Below are 20,043 nucleotides of genomic sequence, written 5' to 3'. Positions count from 1 at the left end.
CAAACAAAAAGGTACACTAGTAGTTTTATTCCAGAAAATTAAGTTTTTCTTGTAAAAGTTGGTTCAGTTTTAACCTTAGGAAGTTTAAAAGTGACCTCTGAAGCTTGAAGTGCTTTAAAGCGTAGTGTACATTTCTTCTGGAATTGGAAATAGAGGTTGTATTGATTAGCTCTTACATATATCTCAAATTCAAATCAGAGAACCGAGAACCCAGTTCATCTGAAGAAACAAGCGGTACTGCTGCTGAGAGCCTGGCACGCTTTTTTAAACTTAGGAATTTTTGTGTGTTGAAATTTCTCATCACACTGAATTTGAGCTAAGCATGGAATGGGGATGGCAGCCTACTGTAGCACATAGGTGAAGCATACATTTTACTAAACCTACTTCAGTGTAGCCATGCCATTCTGACTAGAGTTAGCTGCAATACTGACTTAAGATTTCAATGGCTGCTTTTAGGATTGAGTCAGTTATAGTAATGTTTTGTTTTCCTGTGAAACTGCCATCAAGCAATTCCAAACTTATCAAGACAACATTTTCAAACCACATTATGACTACTGTTCCTATATGCTAAATTATATCTACCACTGAGAAGGTAGGGAAATGGATTACAGATTCCAATAGATTACACATAGCTACATATAAATTTATACTGTCCTTAGGAAAGTTATTTCCTTTGTTTCTACAGGCAACAAGTCAACTGAAAATAGCTGGGTTTATTTAATTTTTTCTTCTTCACAGGACAGATTTTGATCTATGCTTGCTTTTATTGTCTTCCTCTATCTCTTGCCCAAAGTACATCCATGGCTGCAAAAGCAAAGCAGTAAATTTCAGAGTAGAGCCCATCCAATCCATATATTCATGAAATGTGGCTGTTATGCAAGAAATATTTTTTTTTTACTAGAGACATATGTTCAAGACCTAGTTTTCATCACTATGCAAAACTCCACATTTATCTGTCTTGGTAACTACTTGAGCACTTTTGAAAAACAAGACAAATTCTGTAACTCAGTAAGCAGTACTTGCCATCTCAACTGTAATCTCCAGAGTTTAAAATGCAGATACTGAAAAGTCTGTTTAAGTGTTTACAATCTACTTTAAGTAATAATAAAACAGAACTAATGAAATAATAGTTGGATCCCTACTAGATTTATTGGGCTTTGCTCTATATACTGCAACATACACAGTATAGTCTACTTTATAAAAAGTAACTACAAAAGATTTTACACTGAGAATAATGACAAACTGTTCAGGCTTGTAAATTTACAAGATATCCACTCACCCATATTCATACATATACACATCTTGTATCCTCCTTTTAAAAGGCTGGATAGTAACCATTACAAACCAATACAAGTCATACTCCTTGTTTTCAAAACAGGTGTTTACTGTAAACTAAGAGATTATACCACTTTAATCATGTGGCAAGCCCCTTTTTATAGTTACCTGGTCCACATAAATTCCATAGGTAATGGATTTGCATCAGCATTACATCTGAGCTGAACGTTCTCTCTTCCAATGAACCAGTTTCCATCATAGCCAGTTACAGAAACTTCTGGGGCATCTGACAAAAAAAGATTTAACCTATCAACAATCACAGTATTTTCTTTAAACACGAACTGTGTGTAATGGTCAGCTCAGTGGAGCAGAAGGTGATTTTTAGTTGTTTGGGGTTTTTTAATTTAAAAACCACCAACACCAAAATACACAGAAAACACCAATACAGTTCCATGCTACAGCATAATATGCAGCAGTGGATTAGATCAGGAACAGCAAGTTGTTTTAATTGGTGCAACTGTCCCACTGTGTGTCTTCAGCAAACATACAGCACTTTGAAGTGAAAGGACTTCAGAAGAAAAGAATCAGTTTAATGTTTTTTGGAAGTGAGGAATGGTAATTTAGAGCTACTTCTCAAACAAGATACAGCAAAGGATCAGAAACAGCGTATTGACAATTAGGAAACAGGTAATTAGGAAATCATAAAAAAGTTCACAGATGACAGTTAAAAAGGTTAACAGTTATCCATGGTATCATAATGTAGAATGTTATGGCTCTAAAAAGCTAGGCCAATTCAGATAAGCCAGAGAGACCTAGCTGAAATATTCAGAACTCAGAGAACAGAAGAACCAGTATGATTTGGTATAAGCTCCTACAGCAGAGATGGAGGAGTCACTGCAAAAGCTGTAAGCGTAGGGAAGACTGAAGGATGACTAGAGAACACAGACATAAAATCTGTGCTTCTCACTTGCTGCTGTGTCGCTTACTATACAATTTTGTTAGAAGTTCTGAAACATGGCTTTGCACTAGTTTCAGATAAAAATAAGTTTAAGACCAACTTGCCCCCTTCATTTCACTTTAAATACAGAACTTCAGTCTTATTCACTGTTTGAGACAATAATGGGAATAAATAATCTTTACTTCCATTTCTGTATCAAAGGCACTTCAATCTAGAACTTAATTTAAACATTGACAAAATAAACCAGTACTAATCACTATTTTATGCCCAAATAAGTGATTCTTTACTAAACAGAACACAAACCCACAAGAGATTCTAGTCAAACCAAAATAGCAAAGTTTACTTTTTCCAGCCACTACATTTGTTCTAATTCAATTGACAGACTTCTATGATTTAGGAACTTTAAAGCAGTACACAGCTGAGGCAGGATACCAAATGAAGAACTTGAAAATAGCTCATTTTGGTCATGTATGCATTGTCTAACAAAAAATGGATCACATGCCTAAAGCTTATTTATCTTAACTGGTTTTAGCTAAGCAGCGTTGTAAGCCATCTCACTTCGTATTCATGTGTTTTACAGCCACAAATTTGTTAAACAAGCCTGGTACAAGTTTGAGTAACATGAGCAACCTGAAGCTGAATAACAAATGTTAGGAACATATATATTATGTTCTTGTTTCCTCATGCAAATTAGAGTGGAAAAAGCTTAGTGAGTAATTTGAAAATAACTTACTGACCCCCATAAGACCTACTCTCAACTTATCACAAACATGAATCCTCATTAGAATTCTTTTTTAATACTTCTGAAATTATAAGGCACTATAAACAGTTTACGGATCAACTGAGTTTGCTGTTTTGTCTGTAATCTTTTAAATGTTAAATATAAACATGGATAATAATGTTTACCCATGAGCCAATATCCAAAACAAATGGTAGAAACATAATGGTATTCTAACTTTGTGACTAGATGATTTTTTTTTTTAATACAGAGACCCTAGGTTTCTACTCCTGCCTGACCTACCTCTTATCACATACTCTTCCATAGGGTTTTAATTTCCCTTTTTTTCCTGAAGCAACAAGTGCTCCTCTCCTTCCTATGGAAGGTATACACCGATAAAGAGGGTGGTTATAAGTTACATACCAAGTAGTAACTACCTTACAGAATACTTACACTGTATGTCCAACACATGAGGGTATCTTATCTCCTTTTCCAAAGCAGGGTGCCTCACAATACAAGTTATACGTCTTCCTCTTGCAAATCGTGTAGGGACAATCATATACTGACTTACAACTGTCACAGTTTCATTTGGAAACAAAGTAGAGCTGGATTCCATTTCACCAAGACCTCCTTCCCAGTCAATCTCTGCAGCAGGTTTTCCAGTGGCTGCTGTACAAGTGGCTGCTATTGTCCGATTTGCACCATCTATTAGAGGGTTTGGTCCTTTTGTTAAACTCACAACAGGTTCAACTAGGGAGGGGAAAAAAAATTAAATTTAAACAAGAAAGACTCCACATCTTTGAAACTGTTGCTATATAAAAAGAGTTAGGCAAGATTTAATCCATTTGCAAAAGCCCACGCTAATCAGATATCCTAGAAATAAGATCACGTCACATCAGAGATGATAGCTCTACAAAGCTTTGGCCTGCTGATACTGTTAAAGTTTAATGAGTGGACAAAGGTGAACATTGCTCATTCACTACATTTAATGCATCAACAGGGAATTCCAGAGTGGTTAGGTTCAAAACGCCAACTACAGTGCTCCAATTGCAGTTTCTGACAACAAACAGCTTAAGAAACTAGGTTGAAACTATACCATGATTTTTAAAAAAGGCTTGGATCCTGCTGCACTTTCGAGCGTTATACTTAAAGTTTTAATCTGTACTGTTAGTTTGTGTCATTTCAAAGTTACTTAATTCAGTGTTTTAACACCCAACATTAAGAGCTTAAGCTTCTGTTGATCAGTACAACAATACAAATTGATTCCATGCTGAAAAGGACAGTTAACCTCTAAAAAGTATTTTATTATATATACACATACATCATATATAAAATCTAACATGTACACACAAATATACACAGTATACATAATTTTTATATAAAATTTGTATATGTTTTGATACACAGATAAATTGTTTCTATTTATAAATAAAATTCTGTCTATATATAGATGGCCATCACCTATAGAAGTAAAAAATATGAACTCAGTAATATGTCCAAGACTCAAGAAATCTGCAAGTGGAAGGATCTGACCTCCTTGTAAACGCATTCCTCACCCCAAAATTTTAGAGGCTTAGAGAACACACTTCCTTCTAAAAGGAAGTTGAGTCCCTGATGTACAAGTCTACTGCTGAGGACCACAGACTGAAGAGCTTTTAAAAAAAATTTCCTTCTTATTTAAGAAGTCTGTTTCAGCCCTGTACAAGCCATCCACCCATTGCAGCCTAAGTCAGAAATACCATCTGGTGCTTCAGACAGAAACTAAGGTTTTGCTTTCTAGGATGGCCCGTTTCTATCATCAATACTAGAAGATACATGTCTCCCAGTAGCATACCAGCCTATTACATAATCCTTGTCTTTGGATCTAACGAGGCTGTCAGAGTCCTCTGACATGCAGTCATCACTACACACCACAGAGCTTCAGAATCCACCTCAGTGGACCAGCCCTCACTAATCACAAAGCAGAGACAACTCTTGCAACTCCTGTGCCTTTCAGTATTCTATAAGAAAAAGAAGTTTAGTTCACAGAATTTCTCTCCAAGAAGTTGAAGTTGACCTACATATCTTAAAATGAAATAGAGCAGAGTTCACAATACCTGGCAAGATACTTCTCCAGCTACCTACACTTTCAAGAGATAACTGGGTAACAAATATTTTCAGCTTGAATGAATTCAGTGCCAAAATCAGTTTTTGATTTTTTTCTGCTCAGTCTAACACTGCTCAGTGTCTGAAGAAGGTGGTTTATTATTTGTTCAATTACACTAAAAAGGAAAGGCAACTACTAAATGGATAACCTTATAAAAATGTTTTCTGTTCTATGCTTAAAGTATATCAAGTGCTTAAATATACCTCATTACCAAATTAAAGGTTGTTTGTTTTGGGCAAATATTTAGAGTGGATTATTTTCTACTTTGTTTCTCTGAACGCCTACCTCTGATTTATTAGTGACCCTACTGTAAATAAATGAACAGCAGGGTTTTTCCGCCAAGTCCTATATTCACTCTTCTAGATCTGAAGCATCTCTAACAGAGCTTCTTTCAAAATTTGATTCCCTGCTCTCCAGCACTAGCAACAACTACAGCTTTTTGCAATAAGCTTGGATATTTGAACTGATGTACACATGAAGCATTCTATCATCTGAAAAAAGCCTTTAAAACCTAGTATGGAGAACTTGGCATTGTATAGCTTTGTTATTTGACCCACAATTTGGTTTCCCTGATTTAACAAACATTACCACCTTGTTCCTCCCAAATCGCTAGTAGTAACCTTTTCAATAGCTTCTGTAATATTACTGAAATGCAGAAGTAAACATCCAGATTTACATTTAGTGTCTTACAAACGTAAAGATATTAATTTTTGCTGTATCCTCCTGCCCCCGCCAGATCTCCATCACAGTTAAATCAATTAAATTAATAGCTATCATTAACTTCTCATGCCAGAACTTATAGACTCAAATCATTTCAGCTGGAAATAAAGTTTCATATATTCTATTCCTTTGAATTTTCCTCAAAAAAAAATGAGTACACAACTCCAGAATTTTTCCTCTACCCCTTTGTGAAGGGATACATAAGTCAACAAGGAGCCTTAACTAAGGTAGCAGAAATCTCCAGACCCAAAGCAGACTACTTAGTATGCTGCTTCACTTACCTTGCGTTGAGAAAAAAAAGTCTTCAAGTATTAAGTGATAGAGAACAGAATATAGACTGGTTTAAAAAGCCTAGTTTCTCCCAAGATTATCATTATTAGGAAAAAAGCATACTTCGCTTTCTCAAATGATATTTGAAATTTGTGAGATTGGCCAGATTCTTGGTTTTACACTTGTCAGAAAGACACAAAGTTGAACTATTCAAAACTACTCAACTTCATAAAATATACTTATTCCCAGTCCAATGTGTTTTGGTGCTTTAGGTTTTTTTTATGCTTCACAAATGGTTAGGCTTCTACTGTCACATCTTCCCATAAATCATGGTTCTTGGACTACGCACCAACTACGAGATAAACAAATAACCACATACTAAAAAGTAGAAAGCAACTGTTGTTGTTATATTTATTTCTATAGCCTATCCTTCAGGATTACTTGTTCCCAGCAACTGAAGTAAAAACAGCAGAAACCCAGCTACTCATTCTACAGCCTTTCTAGCTGTTTCACTCAAGATAAATATCTTGTGAATGAATCCCTAATTACACAGGGCCATTGGCATCTCACCTCATTGGCATCTCACAACGGGAAACAGTTTTACTGGCTTTCAACTTGGAAAAAATTACCCAAAGTATGGTGTTTCGAGGGGTTTTTTGTGGGTTTTTGGCTGGCTTTTTTTTTTTTTGAAAATGTAACTTCTATATACAGACTCTTGTAGCAGTCCTCTTTTGTCCCAGGACCATTTGGTGTGCCACATGAACCATACTGAAGTGTGCCCTACAGACTTTCATTGCTCACAGTGGTGGTCATGGTGGGGGACACGCAAAGGAGGTCGGGAGAGCATTAAAGAAGCTGCTTCACCCATTCAGTAGAAACATGCTCTATTCAAGTCAAATGAAAAAGATAGTGGGGACAATGCTTAGTTTGGGAAAGGAAGCCACCAATCCCACAAAGAGCCAAAAGCAGAAGGGACCTGCTTCCACAATGTAAGAGTTCAAGGGCAGTGGCTGTTTCCTCCATCCCCTTTAAATAATCAGCAGATAGGTACACTGACTCAATGGACAGAGGTTATCAAAAGGCCAGTGCACATGGATCATCTCATTCCTATCTCTTCAGAGAAGAATAGTCACATAGATCTGAAGCAATATTACAGCGTGAATTACATTTGAGTTATAAGAAACAGCAGCTGAAGTATGGAAGCTAGATGTGCAGCTTGTTTAGGGAGTCTCAACTAATTTGCACATCTGTGCTAGCCTTTTTACTGATTCACAACCACTATGTAATTTAACCCTACTTACTCTAGCTTCACCTTACATTCACATGGACAATCAAAGATCTCTTGTTGTTCAAGTCCTTACACTTCTTTATAGAAAAACAACATAACATAAAAAAAAAAAAGAGCCTTAAATCCTATTGCATTAAGTTTCCAGGCGCCAAAGTTTCTTCTTGGTTTTAAGTATTTCATAAGCCTTTTTCAACTGCTAATGTTAGTTGTTTTAAAGCTAATTTTCTTCTGCCACTGCGCACAGGAGGTCTGGACGAAATTGGCACGATCACAACACAAACAGGATTACTTCCACTTACTATTAAATTTACTAATTCCTTGGCAACAGCATGACACTGGGAATTGTCAGCCCCTTCATCACAACTGACGTTTACTTGAATAACTTCTTTCCAAAACAGTATTTCCACTTTTTATTTTCTCTCCCCTCAAAACCAGAAGCCTTATATTTGTGTAACTTATCCTGCCCGCTAATTAATCCTTTATTATTGACTTTAGGTGACTTTTTTTGTTTGTTTTTTAAGATCAGTCAGTTCACTAATTTGTTACCTACTACCTTCTTCCTGGTCTGGAGTATTGTGTGGCACTTAAGAATGTGTACATCTCCATCAACTAGCACTTTTCAAACACCATTATCAGAACTGTCTGAGAGGATCCATTTTCCATGCTGACATGCATCTTCCTTTAATTCCCTATCGTAAGAATTTCTACTTTAGTGTGTCTGGGATCTATTCATGGTGACAGACCTACATCTACCTTTGCCATTCTCATCTGTGCAGCTCATTGTTCACTCATAGCATTGGTAAGAGCTAGCCTGCAAAAGAACAAGATCTACTTTATCAATACCCATGCTGAGAAATCTAGCTTAGCAAGACAGTAGGAGCCAAACCAAACCAAGAATTTAAGATAGTCATGTAGAGCGTTCAAGCTAGTAACATAATTTTATGTTAGCTCTGCAAGCTACCCTGTCACACACCATCTCTTCTGCCTTCAAATACCATTTTGGCCATTTTAGTCAGCATCTTGAGAAAGAAACAGCTTAACATACAATTCTTTGCAATTTTTTCCCTAGTTTAACAATCTAAGTTTGAAGAACCAAAGTTTTAGACAAGATCAATACAGCTGTTTGACCCAAAAAGCATTTTCATATTTTCTCTTCTTTTACAGTGCATTTCCTTAAGACAACATGAAACACTAAGCAAAGCAAACTGGAAGGACATTTTATCCTGTAGTTATTTTTTCCTCCATTTGTCTTCAGCATCTCTGCCTTACAGTGTACAAGCACCTACTACATGATTAAGTTCAGTCTGTCCACTACGTATCGGAAGGAAACATTCTTTGCTAAATAGGAACAGACAGGGACTAGGAAAAAAAGGCAATGCTGCTTGGACTGGAAATGGTTTCAGCCCCAGGACATGAACTTTTCTCTCCTCACTTAAGGGAGAGACTTTTAGGACAGTGGCAGAATGCAGTCAGAATAAAGCTAGTTAAGTCACATTCGGTTTTAAATTTTGATTGGAGCTATTCCATGCCTTAAGACTGAACTGAGCTTAGGAATGCTGAGCTCAGGCCAGTAAAGCTCAAAAATTATTCAGTTACATGCATATTCTGAAAACCATTACTTCCTCAGTACTTTTACTGTTTACGTCTAGATGTCAGTGTAGCAAGAAGTTTTCAGAAGGACAGAAAATGCTCTGCTGAGGCCACAGAAGATAGGTAAGTCCAACAGAGGGTGGTTACCCAGCTGTACATGCAAGCCAAGCAGCTGCTAAATAGGATGGCAAGACATCTTTGCAAGCAGTAGTTGGTTATTGCAATTCAGAGGTTGATACCAAGTCAGAGAGGCTTACAACTATCAGCAACCGTCTACATCATCAACTATGAAAAAACACTATGATCAGGACCACTGTATGCCTGACAAATACTTCTTTACCTATTCCAACTGCAAGTTTTGATTATATATCTATATATCTCTTAACAAGCAACTTGCGGTCCTTCTACATTTTCAAATGCAGAATAATAAACACAGGCCATACATTTGCTTTCCAAGTTCCTCTTCATGTTCTCCATAAACCTAAAATTTGAAGGGCAAAATGGACACAACTACTAACGTGATCTGAAAAAAAAAATATCTTAGAAATAGGGACTGACTAGAAGATGTGAAGGAGAAAATAAGAACCTCCCACTGTATGTTGATAAAGCACAATAGCCGAAACCTGAAGTCAAAAGATTGCTACAATAGGCACAGACATAGCCACTTGTAGTACAGACAGAAGACAGGTGGAAAAGAGAGCCCTAAGGCTACATGCTTTATATACCACATGGAACCTCTTTGTTCAAGCTACTTGTTTCAAATTGGATTAAGCCACTTGCTTTGATGTGTTTATTTTGCCCCACCTTGTGGTGAAAACCAGTTTACATACTGTGCTACAGCCATCTGATCAATCTTATATAGTACTCTACTACCACGGAAAGCAGAGATCAAAGACCAGGAAGATCCTAAAAAGCACATTTGTTTACAAAAATATAATCACTGAGGTCTCATTGAGCATAGAAAATATTGCTTGACTATTTGCAGTGGATACAGAAGTCACTTATAATATTATACTTTCTTATAATAGAGTAAGGAGAGAGCAAGTCAATAGGTTTCAGTTTCAGGACAGAGTAATCATTTTACCTCATACTGCACTACCACCTAAGTCTACCTGTGATTCAGTACTAGTCCTTTATGACCGCAACACTGAACCCTCAACAAGACAGACAAAATTAGTTTGTGTGAAAAACTGAGTTTATATAAGCCTCACATTATGACTATCCACAACCAGTCAAGGGCTTAAATTGCCTCTTCCCACAACTCCCAGTAATAGTCTAGGCAGTTTTGCTTTACATTTATACTGTGCAAAGTACAGTTATATCGTCAACCCCAAGCAACTACACTAACTTATCATGTTAACAACAAATTTATGAGGGAATTTAGGCAAGGTGGTAGCTAAAGCTGTGTTTGGCAGCTTCTCAGCAAACACACACAGAGGTCCCTAGTATCAGCATTGCCAGGTTTGGGTTCTACAGCACTGTTCAAATGTTTAGATTAGCACAATGCCTAAATAGGAATTGCTTATTTATTTTTAATATCTGGAAAATCAAACAGCAAGTTCTAAAGCAAGACCCCAAAGAAGACTCCTCAATAAAGTTAGTAAGAATACCAAGACGCCTGTTATGAAAGACTGGATAATATATTTTTATATTGTCACTGGGTTAAAAAGGTAAAATACAATGTATTAATAAGTTTGCAGAATTCACTGACAACTTTGTGCTATTAATTTCACTTCCTTTCATAAAGAAGTTGACTTACCTAGTACTGTTACAGCTGTTGATGACTGTGTATTTCCAAGTGGGAATGTAACTGCCTTGCAAATATATTCTCCTGCATCAGAAAAGCTTACATTTTTTAAGATGATTGTTGCATCAGTAAGTGAGTAGTTTTTAAATGACACTCTTCCTTGGTATTCTCCTTGAACAGATATTCCATATTCAGGATGGTGAACAGCAATAGTCTGTGAACTTTTACCATGTATCTTCTCCCAAGAAACTTGTGTTATTGTTTCATTTACATCAATTATGCATTTCAGTGCAACCTTCTTCCCCCAAACTGCTGTCACATGCGGATCAACAATTGGTCCAGCTAAGGCACCTAAAAACAAAGCAATTGTTAGTTGGTACACAAAAAGGTTATGCCTCTAAGTCTTCACATTAAGCCTTCTTCAGTAATTAGCTTGCCTTTTTCAAAAAGAATTCTATTTTCTTCTGAATAACTGTATTCTAGCTGATTCACAGCAATGTGGAAACATTATAAAAGCATGCTTTAAGCAGAAACATCAAAGTTAGGTATAGATCAACCATTCTTCAGAGAATACTATCACTAATACACAACTTTCTATAAAAATGACCTGATAATTGTGTAACTAGTGTATCAATCTTTTGGGAATTTAACTAGATAAGAGCATTGCATGTATTCAGATTTACTGAAAAAAACAGTACCATCAGACATGGTACTTCAGCAGTCTGATTACTGATCCAGACCATCAGGTAAAAATTTAATTTAAATTACTGCACTTATTTCTACTTTCAAAAGAAAAGTCTCCTAATAAAGATAATTTAAGGAGAAATGCGTAAGTGAAACTTCTCCTACTTACCATACCAGCAACTACTTAAAAAGCAAAGCAACAATTATAAAAAAAAAAACCCAAACCCCACAAACTACTCCATCTTAACAGTGACAGTCAAAGAATTTGATTTTAGCTTCGGTATCCAATAAAGGTATGTACCATCATACATATGCAATCTTTCTGCTACACTGTAGTGTGCTGCCTTCACACTAGATCTTCCCTCTGTATTAACACAGTAAATATGCAAGAGTAGGTATAGTAAGTGCTTGCTTAAGATTCAATGTATTTCTGTTTAATACCCAAAATACTTTCCACAGTAGCAACTGCATTCTGAGCTCAGCATTTTATACCACCTCCTTTCAAGAAAGGAAATCCACCAAGACAAAGCAGTTCATTAAACCACAGGTTTGTATTTCTTTTGCCAAACAGGTGCTCCAGCAACTTCAATCGTTCATTCTCTTGGAGTAAACCAACATGATGAAAAAGAATCAATGTCTTAGTCCACACTGCATTTATTTTTACTGTGCTTAAGTTTTAACAGAGATATTTAAACTGCTCTGATTTTCTCTTCAGCTACCAAATCAGTACTCAAGCTGTTACTGAGAAAGTTCACACATGCAACAAGATTCATGCCTAAATTTTAGTAGCCCAATTTTCACGAGCATGAAGGGTCATTCAACTTGAGACATTAACTGCCTTCTCAGTCAACAACTTCCCACAAAAGAGAAACCATGTGTTCAGGAAAAAAATTCTCTATATGCCTTTATGTACGAGTCCATTGTTGAAAGCTTTCCATTTCCCATCAATTGATTTTTCAGTGTTCAAACCATAACTAAGTCAATGAAGTCACCTAAACAAGTGATTTAAAGATTCAGCTATGGATTTCTTCAGTATAAAACTACTGACTAATGCCAATAGTATGAAAACATTAAGTTGCACAAATAAATCAAACTAAGTCAGAACTTTATACCAAGATTATTGATATGCCAGTCACTAAGAGAGGCTGGTGAGGGAAAAAAATAGCCAGAAAACTCAAAAAACTGAATAAGTTTCATCTAGAAAATATCCAACATGACTAATCCACACAATAAAAGAACATTTTGTCTAGTCTCCTCATGCCTCTTGAACTAGTACATATTGTTGAGGCGGACATTGGAAAGAGGGCAACTATACGAACACTAACTGAAAGGCACAGAATTCTGCCCAAACTTTGTCTCCACTTGCCATCGCTACATTTAAGCATAAGGTGGAGTGTTCCTTAAGAAGTATTTAACTATTGCTTTCTATCTTATATATAAATAAGGCTCACAAGTTACATTTCTGCAATGTATTTCAGAATGTACAGAACATAAATATTCTGTAATGTCATTTAAGAAAAACCACATTTTTTTTCAGAAATCAGCAATTTGCAATATTTAAATCTATTGAATCTTAACCCGTACTGAACCTTAACATAATGATCAGCTGCATATAACTCCAACAAACTTACTACAGAAAAGCCCTATAAGTAAACTTAGGCAAAAGCTGCTTGGACTTCTGGGAAGGTAACAAACTGAATTGGAACACACAAGGTGTTCTTTCTCCTTTTAGTTTTTTTTTTTTTTTTTTACAACTCTACTTCCAATAATTAAAGACTTTAGCTACATAAACATGACCAGAGTACATTTAAAAAGTCGAAAATCAACTAACAGTTATCCCTTTTTGAAGATATGAAAATAAAACATTTTTTCCATCAAGGAATACTTCTAACAGCTCATTTGTGCCATGAGAACATTGTGTTCTCACATGAACTGCTTGAATACTTCTAGAAGTCAAACTTCTTTACTGCTGCTACTTTCAGAATTTAAAGACTAGACTGAGCAGACCTCATATTTATTTATATATATACACACACTTGCGGCTATAGAACATTAATCAGTTACATCTTATTGTTCACTTACCTTCTCCAATAAAGGAAGTAGAGGCAGTAGATCATTACACCAAATTTTACACATTTATCTTCTGACACATGTTCAGACTCCAAAGACAAAAAATCAGCTGGTCTATGCTAATCATTTAACTTGAACCTACATATAGTTTATATAACAGTATATATACTCCCAAGTGTTTAAAGTTTTAAAAATAGTTTAAAGCTCAAGTGAGAACAACCACATCTTTCACTTGCAATAGCATCTCTGGTTTTAATTTTCAGCCAGTTATTATTTAACTAACTTCTTTTGGTTGCCGAGCAATCAAGCTAACAGTTCAAACTAGCAAGTTAATTACTATGCTGATATTCAGAGCTCTCCAAGACTCAGGACTCTAAGATAGGCATTTCCTTTGACATACTAACTCTCGAGTGGAAGTATCTATTTTGCTCAAAGATTGTACTTGAATAGTAACAGCTACATGCCTACTCCAAAATGAAGCTTGAGGCTTACAATGCACAAGATTCTGAAGAACAAGACACTTCAAGGCCACATTATTCATCTCCTTAACTGATCCAAGGTACCGATGCATAGGACACATTTACTGTTTTAATAAAGCCTAGCTCTTCTCCTCTTGAAATCTAATACTGAAATCTGACCTTCTTTGCTTGCGCTTTCACAATATTCAAGTCCTTGCTTATCATTCTCAACATCCCTTTAAGGAAACAATTTGTATTCACTTACTAATCAAGATCTTTTTTTGTAACTTCTCAAGGCAAAAACAGCATCATGAAGTTTTCTTACATCTTTCTTTAGATTTGACAAAATTTTTGTGGATCTATTTTCCCTTTTCTTTTTGCTCACTTGGAAGACAGAAATAATAGCTTATGCCTTCCCTCTCATTTCCTCAATCATGTGAGCTCTGACAGGTCATAGGTTCCAGCAGGTCTTTGAAATGTGGAATGAGGTTCTTGCATAACCTGCTTAATTGAAGACACTGTCAGATTACTTTTACTGGTGGGTTACAATAAATACTTGAGTATCATATTGTGATATGGCACCCAATCTCATTCATTTCAAAGCTTTGAACCTAACTGTATCATTCAGCCTGTACAAATGTTTTAGAGATCCCTGTCTGTACCAGTCAGCCAGACTTCCTGCTTTAATGAAAGAGTTCATACTACTGTTCAGATTGCACTGGCAACAGACAGGGGATTTACCTTGTTTTGCTCAGCAGGAGCTTGTCCAGTACCACTTCATATGCAGCCTGGTATTACTGCCATCTCCAGGACCTTTAGATGTTTCAGTTTTAGCTAAGTCCCTACACACTAACTGATGTTTTGATTACACAGTGATCCAATCCGTGCTCGTAATACTTCACATCCAAGTCTATCACAAAACTACCCTGTGTCTAAAGTTAAGAGAAATTAAGCAGGTGGATACTCCTCCTAGTTAATCTACTTGACACATCTATTTTCCAACCTATTTGCAAACATGCTAATAAGACTCTTAACCTATTTCATAGATAACACTGTTGCATGCAGACACTGACAGTCCACATCTCAGCTTCTCAAACTGCAACAGTTCCTCTCTATCTCTAATTTTACCAACCTAGAGGACTTTTAAAAAAGCAGTCATTTACTATTCATAGCTCCACACTTACTTATTAATACCGTGAGACTCCCCTACCTCAACTTAAGTCTTAAGATAAAAATAACTTCAAAGCTGAACAATGGATCATCTCATTTGAGAGTGCAGGGAGGGAAAGCATAAGCTTGTTCTAATATTTTTTGTAAAACACCTTCCAGAAGAACATAGTTTTGGCCCTTTGAGTTCTGACACACCCTGCTCCCTCCCAAAATGAGCTGCAGTATCTCTTCATTTTCCCACCCATCCGTCACATCACCACACAGATCAGACTTCAAGGCCCAGTACTGCAAATGTATCTCAGTTCAAATTGTACAAGCTATTGTTCTATTTCAGATAACCACTAGATTTCATCATTTTTTCAAACCAAATCTTTTATCAGATTTACATTGTGTTCACTACCTCTCCAGTTTGAGACCATTACAAGAATCTTATTCAAAACAGCAAGGCATTTACCATTATCACTTCACTTGTGAAAAAGCAGTTTGAAGAGTAAACAAAACAAAAACAACCTTAAAACTCACTTCTAGCATTAAAAGCCACAAAACTAGAAGCTATCAAATATTGACTGAGATAACAGAAGCTGCTCACTAGTAATTCTTAACCAAACTTCTCTCACTAACTAAAAAAAAAAAGATAGTAAGGAAATATAGGGTCTTGAAAATATAGTGACCTTCTTAATACAACAAAGTGCTCATGCTACAAAATGAGAGAGTAGTGTCCACGCTTCCAGCCCTGTTATTTGTTGTAATAAACAGCAGATTTAGAGATTTTTCTATATGGAACAGCCATGCACAAGTCTAATTACAAAAGCAATCCATTTTGTTACCTGCTATAGAATCGTGGCCTGCTTAACAGCACACCACTGGCAAGACAGAGAGACCACACTGCCACTTCCTAGCCACTTATTCTGCGCTAGCTGTGAACTGTTTCCACAAGACAATAAAGCCAAACTGCAGAAGAGCAGAAAACCTGAAGTTTTTCCCAAATCAGCAAGTTATTCAGCTCATGGGTGTATCTGGCCTTAGTACACACTAACACAGGGAACTAAGAAGAGTTCCAATCAAGAGCGGAGCAGAACAATAAGAACATCCCATATTTTGGTGACAGCAAGTTGCTATGTCAGCAGAACTTCCCATGAAACACTCTTAAGGTCAGGCTAAGCATTACTGTTAGGTCAGTTTAATTTTAGCTGACATCAGAAGGCTTAGACTCATTCTTCCAACCCTCCCTCTCCTGTATGAGCACTCATCAGGTACCTAAGAGAGAGCCCAACCTACAAAAACACTCACTTGTTTTCTTCCTGATCTAGCCTTCTGAATTGGCTCATTCTCTCTTCAGTCAAACACAAGTGGCCATGCAACAGAGGCAACAAGAGCACAGCTGCACATTCTAGTGGCATTTTAAGATTTGTTTAGCTAGAGAATCAAATCACTTAAGGGCACTGCAGAAAACAAGCCTGAAACCTCAACTTGAGGCTTTATAAAAATATATGCTTAAATTACTGGGAAGAAGTCAGTATGTGTCTTTTGAGTACCAGAGCACGATCAAATTACTGTGTCAAAAAAAGATCAGAACCAAGGAGTGGAAGAGATTCAAGATTAAGTAGTACAAAATGCTTCAACACTAGCTTCCAATTAGAATTGTTAAGCAAGATCTTAGGAAAAAAATGCACTTACGTCAAAGAGATAGTATTATAACCCAGTGTTGTTCTTGCCTCAGGATCTGCTTTATCACAATCCTTGCTTGAAGTGGAGCGCTAGTTTGTCAGTGAAGCTTTTTTGTGGAAGTAGGCTGGGAGCAGAAACAGGGCATAAGGTTGGCTTCTATAAGCATTACGTTTACTAGACTCAGCTCGAATTCCCTTTTTTGTACAGCATTCACCTCTTAAAAAGCGAACGAGAGGTATATTATTTCTATCTTAGAAGAGCAACTCTTAAAGCCTTGTTTGGTGTTTATCACAACAGTACAACAGGCATGCAAAAGCCTACCAGAAGGCAAAAAATCTCGGTGAAATGAGGCACAGCAATTGAAAAGTCTGAAGCCGAGACTACTGAAATCCTCTTAGCTGGCAAATGCACAGAAAGGCTATTTCAGACTGCTTTTTCATTTTATTAATGTTCAAGGGACTCAATCTTTTGAATTCAAAGGTCAACTTCAGCTGATACCAAAAGGAAACTAGGAACATTATCACAACAATTGTTTAAATAATGACATATTCCCAGATTTCTCCCATTGCATTTATGTATCACTCCTGTGGTTCACACACATTCATCACGTGGAAATGCCTCTATTAACTTCTGAATGTTAACTTTTTATACCTACAAATGGACCAAAACTCAGTTCCAGTCTTAACCTTATCTAACATGTAAGCAGCTATCCTTTAGGTGACTATAGCCTACATGCTTACAAAGGCTACAGTAAGGGGAACATAATTTCTAGTTGAAAATCATAAAAAAAGTTGCACAAAGGTAAAATTTTTAAAACAACCTAGAAGTTGAAGACACTGGCCATAAGAACTGGTCGAGTTCGAGAATACATGAAAAGGTCAGTCTCTTAATTTCAGTACTGTCTCAATCAAAAGTTAACGGTTACTGAAGCAGGGGTTTTACTCAAAACATCAAGCTCAAGACAGACAAATTCTCAGTTAAGTGCTATCATAGGATGTTCTGCAGAATTTAAGTACCTTGAACCTCCACCTGCTGCTCCTAAGGGTAGAGCTGACAACATATCACACCATTCTACCAAGAGGCTCATGTTACTCAAACTCCTTCATTCCCCACAGCTGATGGAAGGGACAGTCAATCATCTTCCTCTAGTTGCTGAATCAACATGTATATCTATCTATATAGAGATAGATATCACAGAATACTGGTATTTGTGGGAAAGGCTACAACTACCATTCACAAGATAGCATCCAGAGCCCATAGAGAGAAGATTCATACTGCCTGTTAAAAGGCCAGATAATGCAATACTGGACAAAATACTCTCATCTTAATACAAATGGGTCAAGATGATAAAGTATGCAAACCTCTATGGCACCACAAAAAACACTTTAAGACTGATGTTTTCATCACAGAAAGCAAGGAAACAGATTAGAAAGAGGTATTTTACTCCAGTGCAACACAAAGTCAAAAGAAAAAAAGTAGTTAAACGCAGAGTTTAATGTTAACATAGCTTGAGCCCAACTCATACAGTCATGAGTTGGAGCTTCAGAAAAGCTCCACACCTCTGCACTTGAAGTCAGGTATGGCTGTGACCCACTATTATTATTTCACAATGTTGTTTTCTTCACATGTTAACTCGTGCTTCTGTTCTAGATTCACTACCTCCATGCAGAGCAGAGACTGTGCCCCTGCATGCTCTGCTTCCTACCATGCTGCACAGACCTTTAGTATCAAGCAGCAGGAAACTAAATACAATCTAAGACACTAAAGGAAAGTTTTAAAAATTTAGGCTCATGATTCAAATTGAGTTGTGAAGGACAGTCTTAGAAAGCCAATTTTATAAGGTTAAAGCTTTAAATCTAACTACTCACCAAGAATGTTTACAGTGTCCCATGAGCTTTACAGCTTCATCTGGAATTACAACTTAAACCATATTAGCATCAGTGTCTGTTTTACATGCTCTTACATTATAATCTTCTATGTGTGTTAACATATAGCAAATGAAGACATTTGTGTTTGTCCTGATACTAAGCATTCAGATGTTTACAAGACATGTTGAACTAATAAGTGAGGCAAACTATGAGGCAGCTGGAAGTTCTGCAATGAACATTCCAACCTCTGTTTAACCAGACAAACCTCCCAATTCCACCCCCCTTAAAAGACAATAAGCAAGTCAATGAGGTACTCTTTTTCTAACAAATGGGTCAGGCTCAAAAGCAGGACTAGAGGAGAACATCTCGCCCTTAGCTCCACTCCCTCAAAAAACTAGTAGTAAGAGTAAACAAGTAGTTCAAAAGTTATCCATACAAATATACACTGCTTCTTCTCCCTAGACACCACAAAATGCTTCACATTTCCATTTAAATACATTTAAATCCCCAAGTACCAGAGCAATAGGTATAAATACACAAAAAGAAAAGCAAGAGAGATCAAAAAAGCAGTTATTCATGTAACTCAAACCTTTGATTGGAAAGTTTGTTAAACAGTTCCAGACAATCTTCAATATCTTTTGAAACACAAAAGACAAGTCAATAGTTCTGACAAACTGACCTGGAGGAAAAGGTTAAAGTCCTATGTGGCATCCAGTTTAAACACATAACCAAAATATCTAACAGATACAGTGGGAGGTCAAAAGGAACATTGCACTTCTGTTCTGTATCTTGGTGGGGCTGCCAACTAGCTGCATTAGATAGAGAAAAACAAGTGAAGTTATACCTAACAAATCTTTCCCAGCCAGCCTGAGAAAGCTTCAAGTTCTAATGGGTCCAAATTAGAATAGTAGTCAGCAGGCACAAGTATAAGTAACAGATACAGGATGTTAAGTAACTGGTTAGAGAGCAAAGACTGTTCTGAAAGTTACAGCAAGTATATGGTGATTATGTTTCAAGAATTGAAAGTGCCACCCTAGTAGATGTTAATACAGAAGTAAACTCTCTGCTCTAGCCAACATCAGTGAGGCTCCATCTGGAGTTGTTCAGCTTGAACATTGTACTTCAGATACTAGCCACCTAGAGAGTCTGAAAGCAAGCAAAGTGTGCTCAAAGGCCTAGAAAACGTGACCTATAAGGAAGGACTGGAAGAACTGATCACTGTTCTCAAAGAAGGCAACCCAATAAAAGTCCTGAAGTACTTACACTGCAAAAAGAGAATGCCTGCACTGCTGAGTATACCAGGGGAGGGTAGGAAAGATAAACGGAAGCAACAAAAACACCACCACAAAAACAAGCAACAACAAAACCCACTGAAATCAAGAAAACCTTTGGTGCTACAGAAAGTGAATTCCT

General features: G+C 36.7%; 1 protein-coding gene across 2 annotated transcripts in view; it reads right to left on the bottom strand.

The window, feature by feature from the left end:
• The window catches only part of NECTIN3 (nectin cell adhesion molecule 3), a 70,131-nt gene that overhangs the window by 31,154 nt on the left and 18,934 nt on the right, over window positions 1-20,043 (bottom strand). For both annotated transcript variants that reach the window (XM_072884779.1, XM_072884771.1), the window contains exons 2-4: window positions 10,725-11,063; window positions 3,405-3,701; window positions 1,444-1,561 (exon numbers count right to left, since the gene is read on the bottom strand). In XM_072884779.1, the coding sequence (XP_072740880.1) occupies window positions 1,444-1,561; window positions 3,405-3,701; window positions 10,725-11,063 (754 nt within the window). The remainder of the gene's footprint in view (window positions 1-1,443; window positions 1,562-3,404; window positions 3,702-10,724; window positions 11,064-20,043) is intronic.

Source organism: Ciconia boyciana, chromosome 1 (assembly GCF_034638445.1).
Source record: "Ciconia boyciana chromosome 1, ASM3463844v1, whole genome shotgun sequence".
Taxonomy (NCBI): Eukaryota; Metazoa; Chordata; class Aves; order Ciconiiformes; family Ciconiidae; genus Ciconia; species Ciconia boyciana.
This window is presented reverse-complemented; position numbering and strand designations above follow the sequence as displayed.